At 43.5% G+C, this 26,627-nt stretch overlaps 1 protein-coding gene across 6 annotated transcripts in view; it reads left to right on the forward strand.

Moving 5' to 3' along the window:
• The window catches only part of pard3ba (par-3 family cell polarity regulator beta a), a 164,809-nt gene that overhangs the window by 82,075 nt on the left and 56,107 nt on the right, over positions 1–26,627 (forward strand). For all 6 annotated transcript variants that reach the window (XM_054793478.1, XM_054793487.1, XM_054793496.1 and 3 more), the window contains 5 exons: positions 1,512–1,659; positions 3,478–3,557; positions 6,782–6,826; positions 16,356–16,571; positions 16,912–17,116. In XM_054793478.1, coding sequence (XP_054649453.1) covers positions 1,512–1,659; positions 3,478–3,557; positions 6,782–6,826; positions 16,356–16,571; positions 16,912–17,116 — 694 coding nt within the window. The remainder of the gene's footprint in view (positions 1–1,511; positions 1,660–3,477; positions 3,558–6,781; positions 6,827–16,355; positions 16,572–16,911; positions 17,117–26,627) is intronic.

Below are 26,627 nucleotides of genomic sequence, written 5' to 3' on the forward strand. Positions count from 1 at the left end.
CCTGTCCTCCCTCCCACTCAGCTCCCCTGAGGGAAAGCCTTTACAGTAACACACATGAGCACAATTCTTACACTTAAATATCTTGTTTACTCTTATTGTGTCTTCTATATTGGGTGATATGAGTGTAAGGGTGACAGTGGTGGTGTTATTTCACATTTAGAGGGCTGTAATAATGTTAAAAAGCTGATTTAGAAGGTCGTAAACAGATTTTTTTATGCTCTAATTATGAAAATATTTGATTCATAAATAAGGAATCCTACTTCACGGAAATTCACTTATCACGGTCGGAGGTCAAACCAATTCACCTAGTTAGTGCCCCGATAATGAACGTAACAGACACGTTTTTGTACTGTGGAAGGAATCTGGAGTACCTGAAGACAACTTACACAAGTTGAGCATGTAAACTCTACACGGAAATTAACTAAGTTAAACTAAAATTTGAACCTGCAACCTTCCTGCTTTGAGATAACTGCTAACTGCACTGCGCTTCCCGCTTTACAAAGATAATGCATCTCTTTCATGCTATGTTTAAATGTGGAGTTTACATCTCCGCCTCACCCCTGTGTAGTTATACTGGCAGAAGAGAAAGTCATTACCAGTGATTTTTTCTCCCTGAATACTGCATTTGCTTTTCATGTGCAAAAGATCTGACCTTGGAATCATTATGTTGATGTAATTGCTTCATTTGCATAAATAGTTTTGTGCCGCATATGTGCCGTCGAGGAAAACAACAACAAAAAAAAAAGCTCATTCTCTGAGTGAGACTCACAAAGTGATTTTTATTCATTCTTTATCTCCCATCCTCGTACGCCCACCCCCCCACCCCCACTGGAATGCTGGGAGCAGGAGATGCACTTCTGGGTGTCAGTTCTCCATCTGATTGTGGCGGCCGTTGAATGAACTGTCATTGTGTGGCGGGGCGGGGTGGGGTGCAACACAAAAGGATTTTGATGCCCTTTTTTCCTGTGTGGGGGGTTTATTTATGGAAATGTTTCCAGAAGAGAGAAGTTTGAGTGATATATTTGTATGGAAATGTTTCTAGTTTACTGTGGGTGTTTTGAGTATTTGATGTGAAACGGTTTCTAAATGTGCGAGCTTGCTGAGCTCGATGATCCTCCACATACTGCTTTTTGCGTATTTTTATTCAGGACATCTTATTCTCTATAATTTTATCATCCCTTTTTTTATGTGTGTGCTGCTTTTAACTTGGTCTATGTACAGTGTCCTTGGGTTCCTTGAAAGGTGCTTACAAATAAAATGCATTATTGTTTTTCTTTAAAAGTGCCTCTTCTTGCAATGTCTTATACCCGCTGATTATTATCAATAGATCAAAGTGTGGATTCCCTTTCAGTTTATGTGTAGCCTTTATTACCTACATGCACCAAGCTCAAAGTGTCGTGATTGTTGCAAGAATAACTGGAAAATGTCTCTGAAACTAATCTGAAAATGAGCACAAGCTAGAAAAACAAAACAAAAGCACAAGCCTGAATGATGTCTGTGTTTATTCCCAGCTCCGCATCCCGCTGCGACCACCAATGGCAACCACGGTCACTATGGCAATAACCAGGAGTACTCCAAGGAAGCCTTCCCCCCACCGCCGTCCCCGGGCACAGTGGAGGAAATGACTAGAGACCCAGTACTCAATCCCTCGCACTACAGGTGTCCAGCCATCAGCATCATACCTTGCAATCATCCCTCTTGCTAAATCACACATAAGGCTGGAGTTATTATGATACAATGACACAATGCCACTATCTTGTGAGATAAGTCAAACCATTACATAATAATACTGTTTATCACTGACAAGTCAGTTTCATGGCAACCGGTGTGTGTTGCATAGAGGAACATTAGAAACAAACAATTAGAAGCAAACTACCATAAATTAAGTATAAGTAAGTATAAGTATAAGTTGCACCCACTAAATTTAGAGGAAAAACTCGACTTATAAGCCGCACGTGTCCATGTCGTAAAATGGCATCCCGTGGGGAGCACGGGTCCGTGAGAACCAGTCAGCTCTGTATTTGACAGCAGCCAATCATGAGCTATGAAAAAACTCACGACAAGTTTGTCAGTCCATTGGAAGTTGCAGGAGGTCATTACTGAGTATAACAGTCTGACTCACGGTGTCATCTTAGAAACAACATTAAACTCATCACACAGCAACTTAACACTCACACGTTATACCTGAGAAATATAGAAACGTGAAAAAACATTTTAAAGTTTTCCCCTAATGCATTTTGTTTGATAAAAACATTTCATTGGAGGAGCACAGACAATGGTGGATGGCGCTACAATGCTGCCTTTTGTCCACCAGAGGGAGCCAGAGGACCTGGAGCCCAAAGCCCAGAAGGAGGCTGATGTCATTGCAGCGCTCCAATGAATGTGTTGCTCAGACGCAATGCCTTATGGGAAAACTTAAAAATGTTGGGACATGTTTGCATATTTGGCAGGTACACCTTGTCAGTGTTAAAGGGATAGGTCAGATTTTTTGACATGAAGTTGTAGGACATCCCCATCAGCAGTGTACTACATCGACAGTGACTTTATCCCCCCACTTTGTTCCACGAGTGCAGTTCTGGTCGGATTTCTGTGACGAGGAACATAGTTCCGTTTAATGGCTAGGTCATTTAAGTAAAGAGTTTGGCTTCTCAAAACAATATCCGTTTAAAACAGTAATACATTTGCATCACAAAAATGCCTCCTTAAAAAAATCTGACTTCACAAATCGCTCTGCGTTATGTTTGCCTCCCGCCGTGTCTTACATATTGTTTTGAGAAGCCAAGCTCTTTACTTAAATGACCCAGCCACTGAGCGGAACTACGTTCCTCATCACCGAAATCCGACCAGAACTGAACTCTCGGGACAAAGTGTGTGAGTGTGTGTGTGTGTGTGTGGGGGTGGGCGGGTTAAGTAACTGTTGATGTACTACACTGATGATGGGGATGTCATAAAACTTCATGTCAAAAAATCCCAACTATCCCTTTAAGTTGCTGTGTGATGAATTTAGTGTTGTTAGTAAAGTGTTCTTTGAAAGATGACACAGTGAGTCAGACTGTTATGTTGTTATTCTGTTTTATATAATGACCTCCTGCGATTTCCAATGGGTTGACAAGCTCATTGCGAGTGCACTGATAGCTCGTGATTGGCTCTTGCCAAAAAAAGAGCTCTTGTTTCCTTGCTGACTCGCGAGCGGCACAATATTTAAACGATTAGTAGTAGTTCTGAAGTAAAGGAGATGTCACAAGATTTGAATATAGCCATAAATTAGCTGCACCGCTGCATGTTCCGCAGGGTTCAAAGTTTAAGAAAAAAGTAGCAGCTTACACACCAGAATTTACGGTATAACAAAAGTCCGTTGAGGAAAATGTTGCAGTGGATTTATCAATCTCTGTGACTTTTTCCAACTGTGGAAATGACATGTCATTGGGTATCGTCATTCGAGTGAAAGTTGTGTAAGCGCTTGCCTCTGTTTTGCAGTAAGGGTCCCACGGATGGCCAGCTGGCCAACCACAAGGACGACGTGCCTCGCAACAGAGCGTCCAAAAGCATGGACCTGGGTGAGCTCACACACCAGCAATCACATCCTTCTTATCAGCACACGTCTTTGTTGTGATGAATAGACCCCTCCCATTATCCCCTACCTTGAGGGATCTGACCTCTTGAACTGCTAAACCCACAGGCTTTCCAACAAACTATATGAACACACAGGGTGTTTGTGTACGCACGTCAATTGGCACATGGTTTCCAATGCTTGGTGTGTGTGTGTGTGTGTGTGTGTGTGTGTGTGTGTGTGTGTGTGTGTGTGTGTGTGTGTGTGTGTGTGTGTGTGTGTGTGTGTGTGTGTGTGTGTGTGTGTGTGTGTGGATGGGGAAAGGCTTATTTCCTTGTATTAACCTGAAATGATCCCCTCCTCTGCTCTTGTCCTCACCAATCGTGTCTGTTTTTGACACTTTTCTTGAACATTCTTGTTTCCACCAGGCCCTTTTAATTATTTTTTCTTTAATTTGTGTTCCTTTTTTTCCTCAGCATTCTGTCCTTCTTTCTTCTATTTATTTTTGCCCCACTCACAGCCCTCGCTCAATGTGAAAGCCAACAAATCCACCCGCGTCTCTTGTCTCTCCATCTCCTCAGCCTCTGATTTCCAATCCTGGTTCATTAGGTTCAGTGGATTGGCTTTCTTCCTGCAGCGAACACCTCTGCCATCCGAGCTGATTGGCTTTCATTATGGACAAGGGTGGTCTCGCCACACTCCCTCCGTTCTGCCCCACTGAAGGGCTCCCTCCACTGACCCCTCTCTTCTGACTCAATCGTTGGCCGTCCCCCGTCTCAATCTGTTTATATTTCCTCCATCTTATCTTTCGACTTCCATTCGTCTCGATTGCGTTTTGTCTGAAGCAGGCAGATACCGCTGCTCATGTGAGCGCAGCATGTACCTTGTGTAAGCCTTTACAATCTCATGTATCTGAGCTTTATCAGCGCCGCAGCGCGGGGCGGCTTTTATTAAACGCCACTTGACCAAAAGAGGTGAGCACCTTCTGTTGACCACGGACACCTTCAGCAAATAGTCTTTTGACTGGAGCTTGAGTACATACTCAGGAGAATGCACACACCATGCAAGATGGCTAGTGGAATACCACACACTGTTTTTGCAAACTGCTATGCACACATCAGGTGCATAAGCTACAAGGTATATGCACAGATACAGTACGCATATACTGTATGGTATGGACTGTGTGTATATATTTTTTTACATTGTTAACCTTCCACTGTGGTACAAGTAGATCCACCTTTGCAGTTAGCCTTAAAAATGCTGCATTATCTGTCTGCTTATTATATCACCATAATACTCATTATTAATTTTAATAATCATTACTATTATATAATTCATATAAATTGTATATTATTAGAATTAAGCATTACATATTATTATAAGTATATAATATAAATAAATATTGGGGTGCTCCGATCAATCGGCCACCGATCTATATCGTCCGATTTCCAGGAACAAGCACGGTGCCGGCATATGCTGATACTTGCCGATACTTCTCCCCCATTGCAGCACCCAGCCTACACCCAGTCTCCCGCCCAGTTTCCCTTCACAAAGCCAAAACAAATGATATAAGTTTTGCAGCCTGCAAAACATGCCACGACAAATATCTTTAAAAGCGGTATTTTGTTGCGGCATTTGGGGAACGGGCACTTGGCAGGGTGTGGTGAGTTTTCGCGGCTCGCAATGGGATCATTGGTCTGGCCGCGGCTAATCCACCAAAACACGGGGACATGTAGTCCGAAAAGTGGTTGGAATCGTTGGACTGGATGGCCGGCCGTCGGCGGCGGTGGAGGACATCGAGTTTGCCGACTGCCTGGGGGTCCTGCTGGAGCATCCCAAGTCTCCTTAAAGAAGGCACCTGATCCTTTAGCTTTCACCAGTGATTTTGAAAAAGTAAATCAAAAATGTTTTTGCCATGGTTCCCCTGTCGTGTCATGTAGCCCAGGGGTGACCAACGTGAGCCCCCCCACGACCACATGAGGCGCCTGCAAGCCTGCTTTCCATTCAGGTTTTTAGTTAATAATGTGAGAACACTAGAAAGAAATACTAAATGTGAGTTGCGGATACCAGCATTTTGTTCATGTTCTGGTCAAACAAGCATATTCGCTTTGTTTGGGTTGAAATCGGCTATGAAAATAAATGTTGCAAAAATGAGTAGCTCATCATTTGAGATGTAAATATGAAAAAACTACATGCTCAAGGTTAATGAAACTAAGCAGGCTTAATGTTGAACAATCATAAGATGTATTCCCCCAAATTTGAATGAAAACTTTTCACAAATTTTCAATTTTCACAAAATTTCACAAATTCACCAATTTCACAAATTTTGTGTGCCTAAGACATGGCACACGTCAATTCGGTACTCCAGCTCACCCCAGACACGCTGCAGCATGTCTTGGGTGTCAGTCTGCAGTGCGGTAGTGAGTCTCTGCTTAAGTTCCTCGAGGTTTGTTTTGAGAAGTCCCTCACAAACGCACGCTGCGCAGTCCTTTTCGGCTGTGATCGCGCAAACGGCAACACACAAAACACTTTTTCTCTTCCAGTGAAGGGCATGTCTATATCTGTAAAGATAAAAACATTAAACATGAAATGTTGACCTGTTTGAAAACGTGCTGTCAAAATGAGAAGAAATTTGAACGGGAATTTGCTTAGATATCAGCTTGCGAAATGATATCAAGTTTTTTGAAACACCCTGTATATCATTTTATTTATATATATATATATATATATGTATATATATATATATATTTTTTTTTTTATAGTTTTACCCATTTGCACACCTTAATCGGCCAGCGATAGCCCCCCCACATCCAAATCCCAGTACAATCACAGCCTGTCTTGTTTCTCACTCATCGGCCGTGTGGGAAAATTGACCTCATAAAAAATGAAAATGATTATTTCAGCAATGAAAACCTATTATTGTCTCCCGTGGTCCTGTCTGTGGTGGCCACCTGCAATCATGTTGAGCTAAATGAGGTGTTTGACTGCTTGGCAGTGCAGTCCCCCTTTTTACTTTTTTATTATTTCTCCCAGTGTCTGTCTCCTTCCACGGTCTCTCATAATCACAATATCACCGGTTGTCCCCTTATTTGTATTTTTTTTGCTTTGTTTTCATTTCCACTTCTTGCAATGGGTTTTTTTAAATGCATTTTTGTATTTATGGACTAGATGTCAATATATATGGCAAAAACATATTTCTTTTAAAGTGTGTTTTTTCTATATGTGTTCTAGTGGCCGACGAGAGTAACGTGAGATCGCTGGTTGGCCATCAGAATGGTGAGTTACTGCATTTCAGGCTTCCTCATTACCCTTTTTTCATTGTTTGGTGCGGCTTACATATGAAAATACATGCTGGATATAATTTAACATGTGCTGCCTTTTAAGTTAAAATGGTGTGGTGGTTGGGGTGTTTTTTTGGTGACATCTAATGACCGCAATAATTCGCTGAGTTGAGCTTGTGGCGCCGTTTGGCACACAAATTGAATGATACAAAGCATACCGGATGCTTACTGTTCTGGAATATTTACGAATACACTTCTGCCTTGAAGACTGTCTGTAAGTAATGTGCAACAATAATTATGATACCTGTGTGGATTGAGAATTGTCAGGTTTTAGACAGCAGTGTTGTGTAATTGGGACACTAATTATGTCTAGCTTGGAGATTGTAGCTTCTGCGTCAGCCACTGACTAACTAAATACACATGTATGTTTTTCAGTCTATTTTAATTCATTTGTGAATACGAAAATTAGGTTTCGGTGTAAAAATATGGCTGTTTGATACATTTCTAGTCCGGGCGTCATGTCATGTACTAAAAATAAAAACTGCACCCACCGAATTTAAAGAGAAAACTTTTTTCATATATCGGCCAACAATTGTGCATAACTGTCAGGTGTCCACACTGTTACATGGGATGTTTACACAGAAAGACACACTATAAACCTTGCAATCCAACCTACACTCGGTGTTCCCAGCGTCAGCCGTTAGCTCCGATGACTGATACGTAAGATGTGAGATGTTTTTTTTTCCACCAGAGTTCAGCAGCTCCAAGCAGAGAGCTGCAGTAATTCTACGCTTGATCAAACTTGCTCAAAATTTGTCCGACCAAAACACGATCGCTGCATAAGACTTCAGAGTGATATTAACGTCCACTTGACTACTCCAATTCACTACTTCCTGAATCTGCACTCTAAGCATTATGGGAGCTGTGGTTCTTTTAGCCTTAGATTAGCCACATCATCGTTTAAGCCGCAGGATTCAAAGCGTGTAGAAAAAGTAGTGGCTTATATTCCGGAATTTACCGTGTATCATCTTTGTCTCCTTGTTGGTGTTAACGCCCACTCCTTCTGGCTTTGTCTTCTTCTCTTGTAAATTGAATGTTTCAATGCTGTGACACTCCTATAAAAAAAAATAAATAAAAATACCGGTAACTGCAACTCATGGTCTTGTGTGATTTATGCTTTTTACGTCTTAATGACGCATTCTTTGATGCGACTTAGGGTAAATAATGAACCGAAGGCTCTGTCCCATACTGCCATTTTACAATTCCATCTACCTCTGTCTAAATATTTACATCATATAGTGTCATAGGCCTCCAAATTCAAATGTTTTGGCCATGAACGGTAGCTAAAACAGCGTAACGCCCAAATATATCTCAGAAACGTCTACTTAACTATGAACAATGTCTTCATTCAGTCCAGTCTGCTGGGCGTCTGCTTAAGTATGAGTAATGAATGAAATGGCTGGAAAATGTCTGAATCTATCAACAGTCGTAGCTCCTGGACAACGTCACTCGTTTTGAAATTGTATCTGGATCACTATTATCTTGGAAGACTGTTATTTTTGAAGTACTATTACGCCTTGAGGTCCTTCCACAATCGGGCTGCCAATGTGAAATACTGTATGTGATAACATGTCATGGCTGAGACATGTGCAGTGTTGTCATGTTGGGAACGGTGAGTTTCGTGGCCAGAGAAGGACGAGCTGTCCGCCTGCCCAACAGCCGTAAAAGTGTAAAAGCCCCCGGTGGTGAAACGGTGAAAACGGAAGAAAAAACGCCAGAGGAACATAACAGAACCGCAAATCGCAAGCCTTCAAAAATTTTGAACATGTCCACAGTTCGGAATGACGAGTGCCATCTGTCAACGTTGAGATACGGCTGTAAACCAGCCAAAAAAAACAACCAAAAAGTCCAAAAAAGGTACAGTGGTGTGTAACATTGTTTGCCTCCTTCCTGATTTCTTATGTTTTTGCATGTTTGTCACACTTAAATGTTTCAGATCATCAAACTAATTTAAATGTTAGTCAATGACAACACAACTGAACACAAAATGCAGTTTATAAATAAAACCTTTTATTATCAAGGTAGAAAAAAAATCCAAACCTAAATGGTCCTGTGTGGAAAAAGTGATTGCCCCCCTGTTAAAACATAACTTAACTGAGATGAATTGAGATCTATCAATGTGGAGAATGTAATAAAGCCATTTCTAAAGCTTTGGGACTCCAGCCAACCACTGTCAGAGCCATTATTCACAAATGGTGAAAACATGGAACAGTGGTGAACCTTCCCAGGAGGGGCCGGCCAGCCAAAATGGCCCCAAGAGCACAGCGATGACTCATCCAAGAGGTCACAAAAGACCCCACAACAACATCCAAAGAACTGCGGGGCTCACTTGCCTCAGTTAAGGTCAGTGTTCATGACTCTACCATAAGAAAGACACTGGGCAAAAACGGCCTGCATGGCAGAGTTCCAAAACGAAAACGACTGCTGAACAAAAATAATATGAAGACTTGTCTCAATTTTACCAGAAAACATCTTGATGATCCCCAAGACTTTTGGGAAAATACTCTGTGGACTGACAAGACAAAAGTTGAACTTTTTGGAAGGTGTGTGTCCCATTACATCTGGCGTAAAAATAATGCCACATTTCAGAAAAATAATACCAACAGTAAAATATGGTGGTGGTAGTGTGATGGTCTGGGGCTGTTTTGCTGCTTCAGGACCTGGAAGACTTGCTGTGATAAATGGAAGCATGAATTGTGCTGAAGGAGAATGTCCGGCCATCTGTTGGTGACCTCAAGCTGAAAGCAACTTGGGTTCTGCAGCAGGACAATGATCCAAAACACACCAGCAAGTCCACCTCTGAATGGCTGAAGAAAAACAAAATGAAGACTTTGGAGTGGCCTAGTCCAAGTCCTGACCTTAATCCTATTGAGATGCTGTGGCATGACCTGAAAAAGGTGCTTCATGCTGGAAAAGCCTCCAATGTGGCTGAACGACAACAATTCTGCAAAGATGAGGTGGCCAAAATTCCTCCCCAGCGCTGTAAGAGACTCAGTGCAAGTTGTTGATTGCTGCTAAGGGTGTCCCAACCAGTTAGGTTGAGGGGGCAATCACTTTTTCACGCTGGACGATGTAGCTTTGGATTTTGTTCTCCCTTCAAAATAAAAAGTTTAATTTCAAAACTGCATTTTGTGTTCATTTGTATTGTCATTGACTAATATTTCAATTTGTTTGATCTGAAACATTTAAGTGTGACAAACATGTAAAAGAAAAAAGAAATCAGGGAGGGAGCAAACACTTTTTCGCACCACTGTACATCTTTGTTTTTCAGACGGAATCATTAAAGACTGACCAGCCTTTTGTATAAATGTCAGCAAATGGGTGCTGATTTGTGATGAACTCATATTCAGTTTGAAGCCAGTTTGGATGATGGTTGTCTTAAATGGATTATGTTTGCTATTATGTCAGATTTGATTTCTTTCTAAACCCAGATGCAGCAAACAAATCCAGCTGCTGGTGAAATAGACTTTCCCCTAAGACCGTAACTGTAACCTCAAGTGTCTCTCATTTAGCAGTTCCTGTAGCTTCACCTCCTCGTCTCCCTTCTCCTCTTCCTCATCCCACTCCTCCCACTCCTCCCACCTGCTCTGCCACAGAGATTTTCCTGGAATTTCTGATCACCGCCTGCAACCCTGCGACCCACGATAAATAAGGAGATCTATTTCTGCTCCGCAGCGTTCCACTGATGTTGTTTTCCTCTCGTCTCCCGCTGACGTCTTGCTAATGCGTATTGACAGTGCTTTTGCGTGTTTTTCATTTTTGCTGACACGGCATATTGGGCTGGCTTCCTGTGCTACACCCCCCTCACCCCGCCCTGGCTCTTAAATGGCCTCAGTGTTTCTTTATGGGCTTTGACATATTTCATTAGATGGATGGTCTTAAGAGGCCTGCCTGGCTTCTTTAATCTGGCTAAAACCTTCTTTTCCTCTCGGGCGAGAGTGCTTCACTCTTCTCTTTTTCCTCGCACTCCCTCGTTCTTTACTCTTGATTCCTTGGTCTTATGAGTCTCAGTCTTCAGTAGAGGTCTTTTTCACTTTCATCTTTGCTACTGCTGACGTTTTCCTGCCCCCCAACCCCTCTCTTGATTATTCGGTCTCCTGCACTCTTGCCTGGCTCATTCCCAGTTTTCTCTCAATTCCTAATGCATCCGATTGTCTCTTTGTGTTCCCTTTCCCCTCTTCTATCTCTTACTCAGCTGTGTCTGTTCTTGCATTATGTTATGATGATAAACATGCTCGAGGCTTGTGGATTTTCCTCCACCATGTTGGCTCTGGCCCAGTGTGGTTCCTCTTCCGACTCGCCTGGGAGCTAATGCAGCAGTAAGGCAGTATCTCTGTGTATGCACGGTATGTTCATGTGCGTCGGAAGCATGAATCTTTAGCCATGCTTAAAAAGCTTGGCCTTCTACCTCCTTTCCCTTCCGTCTGCCCGCCTGTTGCATCCAGCCCACCACGGGTTGATTGAAGTTGTGGGTCGTGACAGGGGTCGAGTATCGTTTACATATGATTCGATACCGGCGCCAAATCGGTGCTTTTGAAACAGTGCTGGGTCTTAAAAGTTCTGAACCCGTGATGTTCACACACATTTTGTCGAAAAACAATGCCCTTTATTACGGAATTTTGTGACATGCAAGTCGAACAGAATAATGATCTATATTTTTGAACACACATTTTTGAAGTCGCACCTAACTATAAGTCACAGGACAGGCCAAACTATTAAAAAGTATGACTTACAGTCCGGAAAATACGGTTATTCAGCACCGAAATGAGGCACTAATATCTACTTTGTTTTACTACCGTTTCCGTCGGCACGGATGCCATTACTGAGATACTGAGGTACTGAGTTTTGGTACGCATCCCCATTCGTTACTGTCTACATTTGCTGTCAGACGTTTACATATACAGCGTTCTCTCGTTTATCGCGGTTTAGTTTCCCAAAATAGCCCACAATAAGTGAAATCCACGAAGTAGCCAACGATACTTTTGCACAATGATTATACATGTTTTAAGGCTGCCTTCACCATACGCTTTATACACTTTTCTCAGACAGACATTAACATTTGATCACATTTCTCTCTTGTTTAAACACTCTCAAAGTTCAAATTTTGGTTGAATTTTAATGATCAACTTCCAAGATTGGACAACGATTGTGGTTTGTCCTGTAGTGTTTTTGTACCCTTATTAAAACATATTCCTCCTCATCGTCCTCCATGAACCGAAGGTTCATTTTCAGTATTCCAGGCACCCTACAGCCGTGTAACTTCAGCATTCATTCAGCATATTTGATTGCTAGTAGCTAGCGATCATACAACAGGAAACAGGCAGTCCTGCACGAAGGAGATTGATTGACAATGATCTACAGCCAATCAGAATGCAGAACACAATGGGCGGGTTCGGCCTTAGCCAATCAGGACTGTTGTGGCTCTACTGTATATTTACTGAGACAAACCGGAAACGTCTAGACACGTCTTCAACTGTCACTTGAGTATACAGCACCCTCTACTGGTAGCAGTAGTGAATACAATAACAGACACATGCAACAGAGCACCGAAAAATTGCACTGAAAAAAATCTGCAAAAGGTGAACCGTGATATAGTGAGGGAACACTGTACTCAAACTTAACGTTAGCCTGCTCTATCCATTCATCCAACAAACCTAACAAACCCAGATTTAGAGATTGGTAGAGGTCAGTGCCTATGTTCTGCTGCAGATGTTGTGGTACCAGTGACATGAAGCCACGGGTCTACTTGATATCAGCTGCAGGCCGACTAGTAGAATAGTAAAGATGTGTGTTCTGTTCGTCTTCCATTTTACTTCACAGTCCCATCACATCCCATGTGCCCTTTTATTCGTCATGTATTTCCAAATGACACCCAACCATGCTCCCTCTTCAACTCCGATCCATACCCTGCTACCCCGACCACCCTGCTATGGCGATGCAGTCGAGGATTCAGTAATTATGAAATGGCTTTTGAAGTCCCCTGCAGTTCTTAAAGCCATCCATCTCGTCAGAGGCTGCATACATGCGGCGCATACTGTATGTCCCCACAGCCGAATACTGTATATCTTAACAGCAAAACTCAATTACAGCCACAGCAGCTACTCCAGACGCTGATGCAGGTTTCAAGTGTGGACAGTGAAGGGTGACCGCTGATTATTCTTTCGTTGGAGTGCCTTGGTTTGGCCTCAACTTCAATTGGCTTTTATTTGACTGACAAGACACGAGGTATAGTTACAAAGCTGTTTGCAGGGTGAATGTACAGGAAATGCACAACGCAGTCCCCATTAGGCGTGCTAATCTCTCCTGCGTCTGGTAATTACACTTTTTTAAGATCATAACCACAGAGGAGTACTTTACTTTTGTCTTTCCGATCTGTATATCTATTTATGTCTGGTTTAAGCTGCTTACATCGATTTATATAATTTATTCAAATGCCGTCCTTACTTGAGTGACTTTTACTGAAGTTTAACATGCAAGGAAGCATATGTATTGTTTATGATCATGTGACTCGGTCATTGATTTCAATTTTATTTGGCCACAGGCTCCTTTGAATGTCTTTGTCACACATGTTTATAGTAAGAACGTGTGTTAGGAGCTTATCTCCTTGGCAGTGTTTCATTGGCCGGTCTTCAGATATCGTATAGAAAGCACGTTTTTTGCATCTACGTCGTGTGTGTATGAATCCATTGTACCATTTGAAGAACTATGGCAGAGCACTCTTCCACTGCTGGTAAATGTGTCTCCCTGGCAACCAATCATCATCCCACAGTCTAAAACTCACACATGCATAGACACTTTCACCTTACCAGCCCCAGCAGTTCAGATGGAGTGGGCACTTTCTTGTAACCGTGGCAACCTTTCAGCCAGTATACAAATCGGCCGGTGCGGGTGTTGAGTGTTAAGACCCTAAGACTGCTGAGGCACTGCGGGGCATGTTAGAACTATACAACAGGGGTCTGCAAACTACACACAACCCGCCGGACGAATTACGTGCTTACACGCTCAACAGATTTGCTCTGCCAGAGAACAGTGTGGGGTACACTTCCCCTTTTATACCTTATTTGTTTCACCTTGATGTTTTGTTGTTATGCCAATTTGGAGCGGCCGGACTGGAGCAGGAGGGGATGGAGAAGAAGAGAAAAGAAAACAGAGTGGGGGAGTGCAGGGATAAGAGGGGGGACAAAAAAGAGAGAGACAAGGACAACAGCAACAACAACAATTGTGACAACAACAACAGAACAACAGAAACAAACAGGACCACATCAGCAAATGTCTGTGACGGCTGTAAAGACCCTGACGGAAAGGACAAAATAATATCAACAACCACAATGACAATACTGCATTGAAACAGTCATATGCCGGACGAATTTTCAGTGGGGAGTTTGTGGGGGTGTTGGAGTCACACAGGAAACACAACATATAGTTGTGTGAAAAAGTCTTTGCTCCCTTCCTGATTTCTTATTTTTTGCATGATGGTCACGCTTAGCACCATTATGCTATGTGTTAGCATGCTCACATTAGCATGTTAGCATTGCTAGCATGATAACATTAACAATTGAAATGTGCAGATAAAATAAAGGAGGACTAATATTTCTGTTGTAAATCGCAAACTGCTGCTTGGCGGAGGTCTGCGCTCTCCGAGTGCTTTACTAGTTTAGGCGTAGGTTGCAGTGCATTCACGTAGCGTTCACTACTAGTTCACAAAAATTATGCATGCCACAAATTTTGAACATTTCAAAAAATGTCTGAGCCCTCTGGCACGCAGCACCGCACAGTTTTGACATACTTTTGACGTACTTCACACCTGTTTACCGCCAATTACAATACTCGTTGGCGTACCACTGCAGGGCTAAAACGCATACAGGTGCAAACGTGGCTTTAGAGTAGCGCTTGGCACTAAGATATGCGACGCTGCTACTAGTGGGTCACTGACAAGCCGAATGAGAATGCGTATCTGCGCGCCGCCTGCAGGATTGCATTGTTTGGATATTTCTGACATTTGTACTTATACTCAACCTGTGCTACTCTTCAGATAAGTTCTGATGATGCTAACCGAGCCTTAAGTAGTCGTGCAATAAGATCTGCTAAACGGCTTCAACTTGTTCCAGCCATGAAGGCCGCGCCGCCCATCATCTCGGCCCGGTTGCCTTTTAGGCTGCTTGTCAAATTTGTGCACCGGCTTGAGTCAGTGGCAGTCAGGTGGACATGATGCAAGCAGGTCCATGAGAGCATCTGCCGGCACAGCGGGCAGCGATATGTGATAAACGCTGATTTCACCCTCCATTGGATCAAGCTGGCGATGATAGCCACCTCTCTGGCACCCGTCCATCCCATTAAACCCTCGTTATTCATTTACCCCCAGCCTTAACCACCTGCCACGCATGGAGTGAGCACAGCTTCGAAAAAGTGAATTGTGCTTCAACTACGTTTAAATGTTGGGGGGTTTTCTACCAAAATCTTCAAACTGTAGTGACGCACCCACACCCACACCCACACCCACACACTCGCACGGCGTCTGTGTGTGTGCAGTGTGCTCTCAAGGAGCTTAATTCTATCAGGCTGGAAGCCGGACAGCCATAATTACATTTGTGACACAAATCCTGCCTCTCAAATTGAGCGTTTTATTCTCGAGCGCTCCCCCCCTCTCTATTTATAACCCCTTATTCCCCGCAAATCCTACTTCCTCCCGGAAAGTCAATTTAGGACTTAAAAAGGCAACTGTGCTTATCCCCCCTCACCCGCCACCTCCTTTGACTGTGTCGCCTCTTCAGTTTCGCTTTGCGTCTTCCTTGCCCGATTCTGAACACTTTGAAGCTCCTGGAGCAACAAGAACATGTGAAGTAGTCGGTGCCATCCTTCCACAAACTCATTCATGTCGGATGTTTAAGTTGCTGAAAAAAACACTACTTACGTCTCTTTATCTCGCCCCAGACTTGCTGATGACTATTGCATCGTCGCCATTCATCCACGTCGGCTCTGGCGGCAGTCAAGCTTTTAACAAAAAAGGTGTGGGGGGGTAAAAAAGAAGATGATGTAATGCAAAGTTTCCGTTTCAGTTCCGTTTTGACATGACTCTTTCAAAAGGTTGTAGCTCGCACCACCAGAATGACACAGTTTGTAATGGGAGTAAGTTCACTCATCTCATTTGCATATTATGACATCACCAGACTTAGAATTTGTGAAATCCCCGTTTCCACGATACCTGCTCATCGACAGGCTCACGGAAATGTCTGATCCACTTGTGGTACACTTAGTCATCTCTCAAGCAAACCCAGACGTCATCATCGTCATTTACAGCGGGATCTTGAGCACCACTGCTGCCTCCACCGCTGTTATTACATAGGCAGATATCAAGGCTATCTACAGTGGTGTCTGTGTATCTACTGCCCTTCCCTCCCTTCTCATTCCTCAGCCTTTTCACGTGTGTATTTACTTCTGCTCTCCCTCACTCACTCATCTTCTAGAGGGTACCGCTGGGGGAACACTGGGCCCGACCCTGGGACTCTGGAAGTCCAGCTCCCTCGAAAGTCTCCAGTCCGCCATGTCAGAGGCCCAGCAAAATCACATCAAGGCCCAGGTGCCATTTCACAGACCGCGGCCTACGATGGTCCGGGGACGCGGGTGCAACCAGAGTTTCCGCATTGCCATCGACAAGTCTTACGAAGGACCTTCTGAAGATGGTGAGGCTTAAAGCGCAGACTTATTGGCTTCTGACTGCACTTGTTGGGGAGTTCCACACTGCCAACACACATTCCTCAGCCTTTGTCATGCGCTGGCACCCGAGTAGCCGGAGGCCGGCCAAGGGACAGCTTTTAGATCTGATGAAATGCAATCTTTAAATCTCACTGGAACACGTGTGAACCCACTCAGTGTACATGCTGCACTGTTTGCATGCAGTAGATGATTGAGCGCATGCCTGCTAAGTCAACATCTGAGCAGACGCATGGAACACGCGAGTGGAACACATGCTGCTGTATTAACGACAATGTTTTCTTGCTGTGTCGTCCTGTCCCTCCAAAGACGACGATCCGTCTGAGCAGAGCTCCGGTCATGAAACGCCGGCCAGCGGCTCCTCACGTCAGGACCTGGATGTAGAAGATGGGACCAAGAGGAAGAAAGTGAACGGGAGGAAGCAGGAGAAAAAGAGTAAAGGAAAGAAGAAACGTGAGGAGGCTGCAGAGGATGCGGATAAGAAGACCAAAAAGAGAGGTTTTGCTCTGTTAAGGTAGGAGGTTTTGTTTTTTAAACCCCAAAATACTGTACCGCATGGCCCACGGCACCGAAGACATACTGTGTTCCTTTGCCTTAACTGCCAATGACGCTGGCTTACCTGTGTGCTTGATATGTGGAGGGAAATTAGCAAACAACAAAAAATATAACGTTGAAAGACATTTTTAAAGCAAGCATGCAGCTTTTTCTGAAAAGTACCCAAACTGCAGATGGGCATAAGAGAGCGATTTCGGAACTGTGCCACGGAAGGCTGAACAGAGCAAACATACTTTCAAGAAGCGGATGCACGCTTCAAACTCATCTACAGCTGCTAGTGTTACGGCTGCACATGAGAGCGTAAGGAGGGAGAAGACATGAAAGCAACGTTCATGACAATATCAGAGCATCTGTTCTCTGAATTTAAAAAATGAAATAAAAACCTCACTCTGCAAAGACAGCTAGGTGTTAGCATTTTAACTTTGCTAGCATGTTAACATTAGCATAGCAGCATTTCAAGCCATTTTTAGAGGTAGACACATGCTAATTTTAGCATTGTTAGCATGCTAACATTAGCACAGCAGCATTTTTAGCTGTTTTCATAGCGAGACACATATATATAACTTGAGACTTCTATGTTAGGTGTTAGGATTGCTAGTATGCTAATGTTAGCATAGCAGCATTTTTGGCCGTTTTCACAGGTATACACATATATAAACACTTAACACAATTATGCTAGGTGTTAGCATGCTAATGTTAGCATTGCTGCTAACATTACCATGCTAACACATGCTAACATTAGCAGTTTAATCAATGTCAGTGTTGTCGAAGAAGACACATATTTTGATATGTTACTCATCCTGGTGTGTAGAAACGTATCAAACACCTGTATTTTACCACCAAAACTTCATTTTTGTATTCACAAATGTACTGAAATACACTGAAAATCACCTGTGTGTATTTAGTTAGTTAGAGGCTGACCCAGCTGCTACCGTCTCCAAGCTAGACATAATTAAAATGCCACATACCACCCACTTTAACTGAAATGTTAAATGATGTCGTGTCTGTTGATGTGCAAGTCACAGGACCAACCAAGCTATGATAAAAGGCTATGCTTGCAAGCATACCCGAAAGTGAAAGAAGGATTTTCTGCCGAAGTTCACAGGTGACCTGTTCAACCAGGAAAACAAGGTCAGAAAAGGAAGCAACCGAGATTCTCTCGGTCGCACACCCCCGATAAACTTGAACCAAATGAAGGCCCGAGCACAGGATTGTGGGATGTTGAATATGAACACAACCTTCCCGGTAACGGAGGGAAATCCAGTATCTCGCAATCTGAGTGAAGTCCGTGGACGCATTACCCACCCAAACTGCTTGTCACCCCTTTATCGACGTGTCCCCATCTCGATTGTGGTGGGTCCAATCCTCCAATGAGCAGCCCTTATCTTTTGCCAGTGACACGGTGTGGCCGGTGTATCGCCGCACTTCCAACACTGCAGATTCAATTAGGCTTTGGCGAGAGATAGAGCGTGCTGAACGTGAGCCCACAGATGGCAGATAAGAATTCAATCGGCTGCAGTGTCAAGGGCAGTAATGGAAGAGATGTTCCAAGGGCGGCGTGAAGGACGCACTCGCTCTAAAGGTAGAACGGCACATGAGGCCAGGCTTGAAACCAGACCTCAAGTTTGCATTCACATAAAACAGGGCTGCGTTTTCCCGTGTATTGTTGCTGATGCTGCCGCGTCCACGTGAGAGCTTCACACTTCACTGCACAAAAGCCTCTAGAATGTCCCCCCCCATTCCTTACTGGCCTTTCTCCGGCCGACTTGATTGTTATTGAACTTGAAATATGACTTAATTAGCGCGCGCATTGTGCGGTTCAATCTAATTGCAGCTCTCAAATGTTGTTTTAGTCCGCTGGCAACATTAGGAAAAGGGCAACTCATAAACATATGAGCTCAATTTACCTCTGTGGTGAACGTGTGCGCAGCAGCGGGCGCTACAAAAACCACTGGAAGTCGCCCCTGCCCTTTCAGAAGCCATGAATGTTTGTTTTTCATGTGTTCGGAGAACCGGACTCGTTTTTGCCAATGGCTGGGGTGAAGGTGACGGCTAAACAGCTGATTTTTCATTTGGAAACATTTGGTACTCGCTAAATGCATACGTGGTTGGATTGAGCCAACTATTCAACATTCAGCACATCTCATTCTGTTACAATGCCGGTAATAACAGTTATAAAAAGGGGGTGTCACAAGACGCCAAACTCATGAGATGAGATTGGGTTCATGAGAACGATACCTTAAGAACAATGAAAACAGACACAACTGAACACAAAATGCAGTTTTTAAATAAAAGCTACATGACCCTCTGTGAACCACCACCCCAGCCCCCAACCCCACTAAAACATAACTTATCTGAGATCAATTGAGATCTATCAGTCTGGAAAAGGTTCTAAAGCCATTTGTAAAGCTTTGGGACTCCAGCCAACCACAGCGAGAGCCATTATCCGCAAATGTTGAAAACATGGAACAGTGGTGGACCTTCCCAGAAGTGGCTGGCCAACCGAAATGACCCCAAAAGCGCAGCAATTACTCATCCAAGAGGTCACAAAAGACTTCACAACAACATCCAAAGAACTGCAGGCTTTGCCTGCCTCAGTTAAGGTCAGTGTTCATGACTCCACCATAAGAAAGGCACTGGGCAAAAATGGCCTGCATGGTGAACCACTGGTGAACAAAAAGAACATTAAGACTCGTCTCAATTTTGACAGAAAACATCACTGATGATCCATCAGTTCATGATGCCCAAAGCCTTTGGGGAAATACTCTGTGGTCTGACGAGACAAAAGTAAAACTTTTTGGAAGGTGTGTGTCCCATTACATCTGGCGTAAAAGTAACGCCGCATTTCAGAAAAAGGACATCATAGCAACAGTAAAATATGGTGGTGGTAGTGTGATGGTCTGGGGCTGCTTTGCTTTGCCTCGCACACAACCGCTTCCACCTTTTTAAAACTACCATTCATGGTAGCAAATGATGCCGTGGTTCACAGTCCGATTGGCTTCTGGCTGCCCTGCTCTCGCGAGACAGCTTTTCTCCAAAGAAGAAATCTCGTTACGTTTTAATCTCGCGAGATCTCGGGGCAGCCCTAGTAATAAAACACCTCACAATCCAGTGTGAAAATGAAAAATGAAAAATGAAAAACAGAACCTTGCTTTGCGTCATGAATTTGTTCCAAAAGGTCAGACGAAAACCGAAACGTATGTGAATCCAATTCGTCCATTCCAGACACCCAGAAATATTAATACTCAACACATTTTATAAAGAATAATTATAGTTTTACGTGGAGGAAACAAAGCAGAATACATAAAATTATATATTTAATGGATAAATGAGCAAAAACAGAGGTGAGTGGAGGGAGTGGGGGAGGGGGCGGAAGAGCCATTTGTTTCCAGTCCGTCACAAACTGAACTGACGGTTAGAGCCCACAGGACCTTTATTGTAAAATCCATCAGGCGGTACCATCATCATGGCACACGCTGTTCCCCTTGAGACCTGTTAGCTAAGGGACCTTCATATTACAATCTTATTGCAACAAAGCTGCAAGTGCCAGCACTTGCAGCTTTTTTGCAGCCGTCCCTAAAAAATACGCAGTGCGTTCGAACGCGTCGTCAGCGCATGGCCCGGTGTTCTTAGTGTGTGCGTTCTATGAATAGAAACAACACTATGAAAAGATGATGAAAGGATGAGTCTGTCTCGAGGTAGACCTTGGAAACACACGGAAACTGAAGTTCCGCCGTACTTGTTAAGTTGCACAGAGAATTCGTTTTTCTAAATATTGTTCTGGAAGAAACCCCAAATCTTCTTGCTCGTCTCCTCTATTTTACTTTGATGCAACCTGTAGTCTTTTTTTTAAATATACATATAGCCTGGCTCCCAAAGGCCCATTGCTGTCTCCTTGTCTCCTTGACTGCTCAATAAGCCAAGACAATGGCCCGTCCCGTCTGTATTCAGATCCTGGAAAGGTGTCTCGGGCGTCACTAACAGACCTCAGGAAGAGTAGAGCTTCTCCCAACACCTCTACCTCGTCTGCAGAAAAAGCCTCGATGTCAAACATACGTATTCACTTTTTATTTTAATATGACGCTTGCCAAAAATAGGATCATAAGGACTCAGCTCGAGGCTTCGGAAGTTTGCAAAGATTAAGCATGTGCTCATTTTTGTTGTGTTTGTGTGCAAGGATTATTTCGATCCGACATGGCGCAGTCAGCAGGTCAGGATTAGAAGGATGTAGCTTGGTGACTAACATCCACACTTTCAGGTGGCGTTTGACACAGCGTCGCTGTGTGCATCTTTGTTTATTCCACTCGACGATCCCTCCGCAGCCACGCCAAACCCTGACAGGTTCTGACGCAGATCCCCCCTGCCCCCGGGATCAGCGTTCAGCCCCCACTATCTGCTCACATCCAGTTGAGACTCCGCCCCTACCGCCAAAATTAGGGACATGAAAGCCGGTACTGATACTCTATTTACAAATCCATGCACCACATCATGCAAAACGCCACCTCCCCGGCGCCCCCCGCTTCTGTGTGTGCCGTGCTGAAGAAATCCGACAGGGAGGCAAGCCAATTAGCACAGTCCGTTCCGCTCTTATCCTATCGCGGAGCGGCAGGATGTGCAGAGCTGAAAGACAGCCACTGGTGGGCTGCGTTCAACACAACCTTCTTGTCAAACTGAAGGGGGGCTCGTTGCAAGATGATTTCTGATGGATTATTTTTGGGGTATTTTAGCTCCTCACTCATTTCCCTGAGCCCTTGCTCCCTTGCTCCCTTGCTCCCTTGCCAATTAGTCTTCTCCCTTTTTCTCACATTTATCAGGGGTGTCATCGTACCCTTTCGATGCAGCCGATGTCTTCATGATGCTCACTGTTGTGATTGCACTGTGACAATTAATGGATGAATTGATGATTCATCCATTATCCAAGATGGACAACCATTTGGGTGTTCTATTAATCTTTTTTTTTTATTTAAAACTGTAAATATCCTCAGATTTCAGCCTCTCAAATTTGATTTCTTTTTTTTTATTTCCTCAGTCATCCATGAAAGCAGACCTATCATCTTTAGATGATTCACACACATCAGCATTGACTTTGGGAAATATACTCACTGCTTGCTTTTGGTTCTTATTGATTTTGTCCGTTTAGGGCCTGACCGATCACTCGATCAATCGAAACAACAAGCTTCAGATTAATCGGCTAAGAAAATAATCGTTAGTTGCAGCCCATGCGGCTCACGCAGCTACCAGATAGCATTGGACCGAAACATCTTCCTGATGTCTTCTGGGGGCGTGTATTATTATTATTATGCGCGGACCCTCTCACGCCCCTTGTTTTTATTAAATTGGAGTTTTGAGTCGTGGTGCTATGATGTCACACTATCTACGCCCGGGGTTCCCATTGCGTCGATCGCATAAACGTCACTTTGTAGATGTCATTTGCGGCTAACATTAAGCCCACTTCCTGATTCGCTGTTGCTCCCCCGCGGCAAAGGTTAAGTGGTGAACAGACGTCTCAAGCTACACACAGAGATGCAACGTCTTTATTGTTCTGATTATAGATAAACTAACTCGGCAGTAAGATGCCTATATCTATAACAAAAGTTATCCACTCATTTGTAGCGGCTATTTTTGAACAAAGTGAACTGATTGATGGCTTTGCTTCACGTCCTGAACTCCACTATAGAAATGCGTGTTTTCTACACTTGCATCTGTGACATTATTATTTCATGATGAATTGGAAAGTGTGCCCCTTGCTGCTAAGTGGACGTGATGCATGAGTGTCTAGTGAATGCTATGTAGCTATTTCGGCTGACATATTACCGGTACTCGGGTTATGTACACAACTATTGAGGAATTATGTGCAATTATCTTTATTGCCATATTGAATTGAACTGTGAATTCTAGAATGATATCAACTACTCTGGTTACCTGTAAACCGTGAAACTGTGAATATGAAATACTAATCATTAGTGCTGTATTTAGGATCGTGGTTTCAAAGTTACCAGTTAGATTTGAAATACATGTTATCTGATTTATACATAGAAAGCGGTAGATCATGTCGACTTGTAACTTGCGTGCTGAAAAAGTGTGCACCCCCGATATACAAGTACAACATACAGTACATAAATACAGTAAAATATATATATATGTACATGTATATTCTGTGTTTATAGTAGGAGGTAGATCTTTGGGAGTCTTTGGAAAAGTAGCTCGCAGGCTGAAAAAAGTGTGATCACCCCTGATCTGTGCCGTGTACCCACACCTGAAATTCTAGTCAGATCAGAGTGAAGCATTCCAAACTGTTGCATGGTAATATTGTCTGGCTTTTGCTCTGATGAGAGCGTATTGGCGGTGCATTACTTAATGCCACCATTAGTTCATGTATTACTGGTGGATTTCTGTCATCCACCATCTCACCTGGCATTTAAGGGATGATAGCCACCCCGTCCTGGAGTCTTCAAGAGCCCCTTCGTTGATATTGGTATTCCTTTTTATAAAATATACATTAAGCGCTTATTTTTACCCGCAGCGCCAAGCTCTCTCAAGTGGATAAGAAATATTGCTCCCTTACTTCATCTCTATTCATCACTTGATGAATCTCATGAATTGTTGATGCAAAAGCCCCTTTTTTTAATTTTTTTTTTTTTTAGTGAGTCGAGCCTGTTATTGGTGAACGTCACCGATTCTATTCAGAATTTTCATGGATTTCTAGGCGCGGCCAAGGTGTTGAAGGATTCCAGTTCGGAGCCCTTAGGATCTCGTCTCTGCTATTTGCAGAAGGATGTGGTCCTGATTGTGACCTTCAACATTTACTGGGGCGGTTTGCATCTGAGTGTGAAGCTTCTTCTCCAAATCCAAGGCCATGGTTCTCAGTCTGAAAAAAGGGTGGATTGCACCCTCCAGGTTGGGAATGAGGTCCGTCCCCAGGTGGAGGAGTTCAAGTATCTCGGGGTCTTGTTCACGAGTGAGGGAAGGTTGGAGCGTGAGGTCGACAACCGGGGATCGGCCAAACGTTTGCAGTAATGCGGTTGCTGTACCGGACTGTCGTGGTCACGAAATGAAGCTCTCAATTTACCGGTCAGTCATTGTTGCCACCCTGACCTACTGTATGGTCATGAGCTTTGGATCGTGACCGAAAGAACGAGATCGCCAATAAAAGCGGTTGAAATGAGTTTCCTCCGTAGGGTGGCTGGACTCATCCTAAGAGAGAGGGTGAGGAGCTCGGTGATCTGGGAGAGGTTCAGAGTAGAGCCGCTGTTCCTTCACATGGAGAGGTGCCAGTTGAGGTGGCTCAGGCATCTAGTCTGGACGCCTCCCTGGTGAGGTGTTCCAGGCGTGCCCAGCCGGGAGAAGGCCCCGGGGCAGACCTGGGACACGCTGGAGGGATTATGTCTCACAGCTGGCCTGGAACGCCAGATAAGCGGAAGAAAACGGGTGGATAGATGGAAGTCACTTTTTTAGTCTGCTCATATGGATCGCTTGATGGTGACTCGCTTATAAGGGTTGGCTTAGACCTGGTCCTCACGTAATGCAAAGCAATGCAATGGGATGTTATTCACTTTCTATTTGTGTCACAACTTCGTTCATCACACCTGCAGAGATCTTTACAAGGCTTTTCTATTCTGTGTGTACTTTGAAATTGTTCGTCGTAGGCGAAATGGAAATTCCATGGTTCAAATTGTTACATTATTGAGGTACTGATAATAAAATGAATCTTGGATAATGTTTGGTCTTTTCTTAATTGACGGTTTAGTCCTGGATATTGGGGGAAAAACGGACACAAAACATTTTATTGAATGTCCTCTGATATGAATTAACTGTATTTGTACCCCGTAAAATGATTTGCAGCACTGCAATTTCTGCTACACAGATGATAATGACAAAGTACAGCAACTTTTGAAATCCGGTTACTGTCGTCACGTGTCGCGTCCACCGCCGTCACTCTCGTTAATTAGCGTGGGAAGCGCCTTGGACGCCTTCTGTTTTGCTTCTAACACGCACCAGCTGCAAAGAAAGAAGCTAGGCTATGGCTAGGGGTCAAATTACTCAATGTGAGTGAAACATTATTAAGTTAAATATGTATTGATTGGTGTCCAATCATCACAATTGTCATTGACATATTTCGGTGAGTGCAGGGTTTTATTTGCCACTTAAACTTAGGTTAACCCTTTTGACTCCCTTGTCAGGATTTTAGTCATCAGATTTGATGTGCAGCAACCAGAATTCACAGGTTTGTTTAAATTTTGGTATAACTTCTGGTGTTGCCATGATTCCTCGGCTTGTCTGCCATAATCATTCCTAATGCTAAACTCAGCCATAAAATGTACCCTGACATTTAAATATTGTTAATACCAAGCAGTGAATCAGGAGTAATTTTTGTATGTGTACAATTTCTGCTGCCCTAATTGTGTGTGTGTGTGTGTGTATATATATACAGTATATATATATATATATATATATATATATATATATATATATATATATATATATATATATATATATATACATACATACATGTATAAATCCAAGTATTACTGTTGGAAATGAGTTTGCACAGCAGACGCAGCATCCTGTCTTTGCTATTGAGGCGCAATTCTAATTTTCGGCTTTCCAGTGTTGGCAAATGGACACGGGCACTATCGCCGTCAACAGCCGCTAGAAAACAAATTAATTTCTCCCTCTACTTTCTGCCATCCATTCAGTGCAATGGGCAGCCGTCCTGAAATGATGCGGGTTTGCTGGCACTGATGTGAGCTGCCAGTCAAATAGAGGGACGGAGAATCATCAGTGAGGATGATGAGGAAATCCTCATGCATATATATCAGCTGATAAAGGCACAGTCACAACACGCTCCTGCCTCTCCATTTCTTGCACCTGAAGGGGCTGCATCTCTCATGCCTTCCCTTGAAACGCCGTCTTCTCTTCCCGTACAAAAAGCTTTTATGATTTTCTTTCATGCTATGGCAACACCTGCGTCTCCCCCTCTTCCTCAAGCAGATCACTGGGCCATGAACCCATTTCACGTTCACCCTGTCTGCAAACTATAACCATTGACACAGTACATGCTGAAGTACTGTTTTCTAGCATGCAGAAGGGATTACAGTGTCTCCTCAATTAAAAGCTGTGTCGTACATCGTTTTTTCTTTTACTGGGAGGCCGATCAGGAGTGATCTCCTGAGAGCTACTCACACGCTCTTCTCTTTGCCAGCAGTCATTACAACAAAGTGGCATTTTTCAAGTGGCAGAGATCTCATTTAGAAATTGAACTTTTTAATTTTTATTTCTATTGCCAGTGACTCATCCAGCTGAGGAATACGATAGCGCCATTTATGCCGTGAATTATTGCACGCAAGGTAATTATCAAATGAGACCCTGAGCCGAGACTTCCATTTGTGTTGATCAGCTTTGCAATCCATCAGTTCCTATAGAGTTATGACATTTGAATTGACCCACGGGGACGGCCAGTTTGAATTGCA

Source organism: Dunckerocampus dactyliophorus, chromosome 1 (genome assembly GCF_027744805.1).
Source record: "Dunckerocampus dactyliophorus isolate RoL2022-P2 chromosome 1, RoL_Ddac_1.1, whole genome shotgun sequence".
NCBI classification, from domain to species: Eukaryota; Metazoa; Chordata; class Actinopteri; order Syngnathiformes; family Syngnathidae; genus Dunckerocampus; species Dunckerocampus dactyliophorus.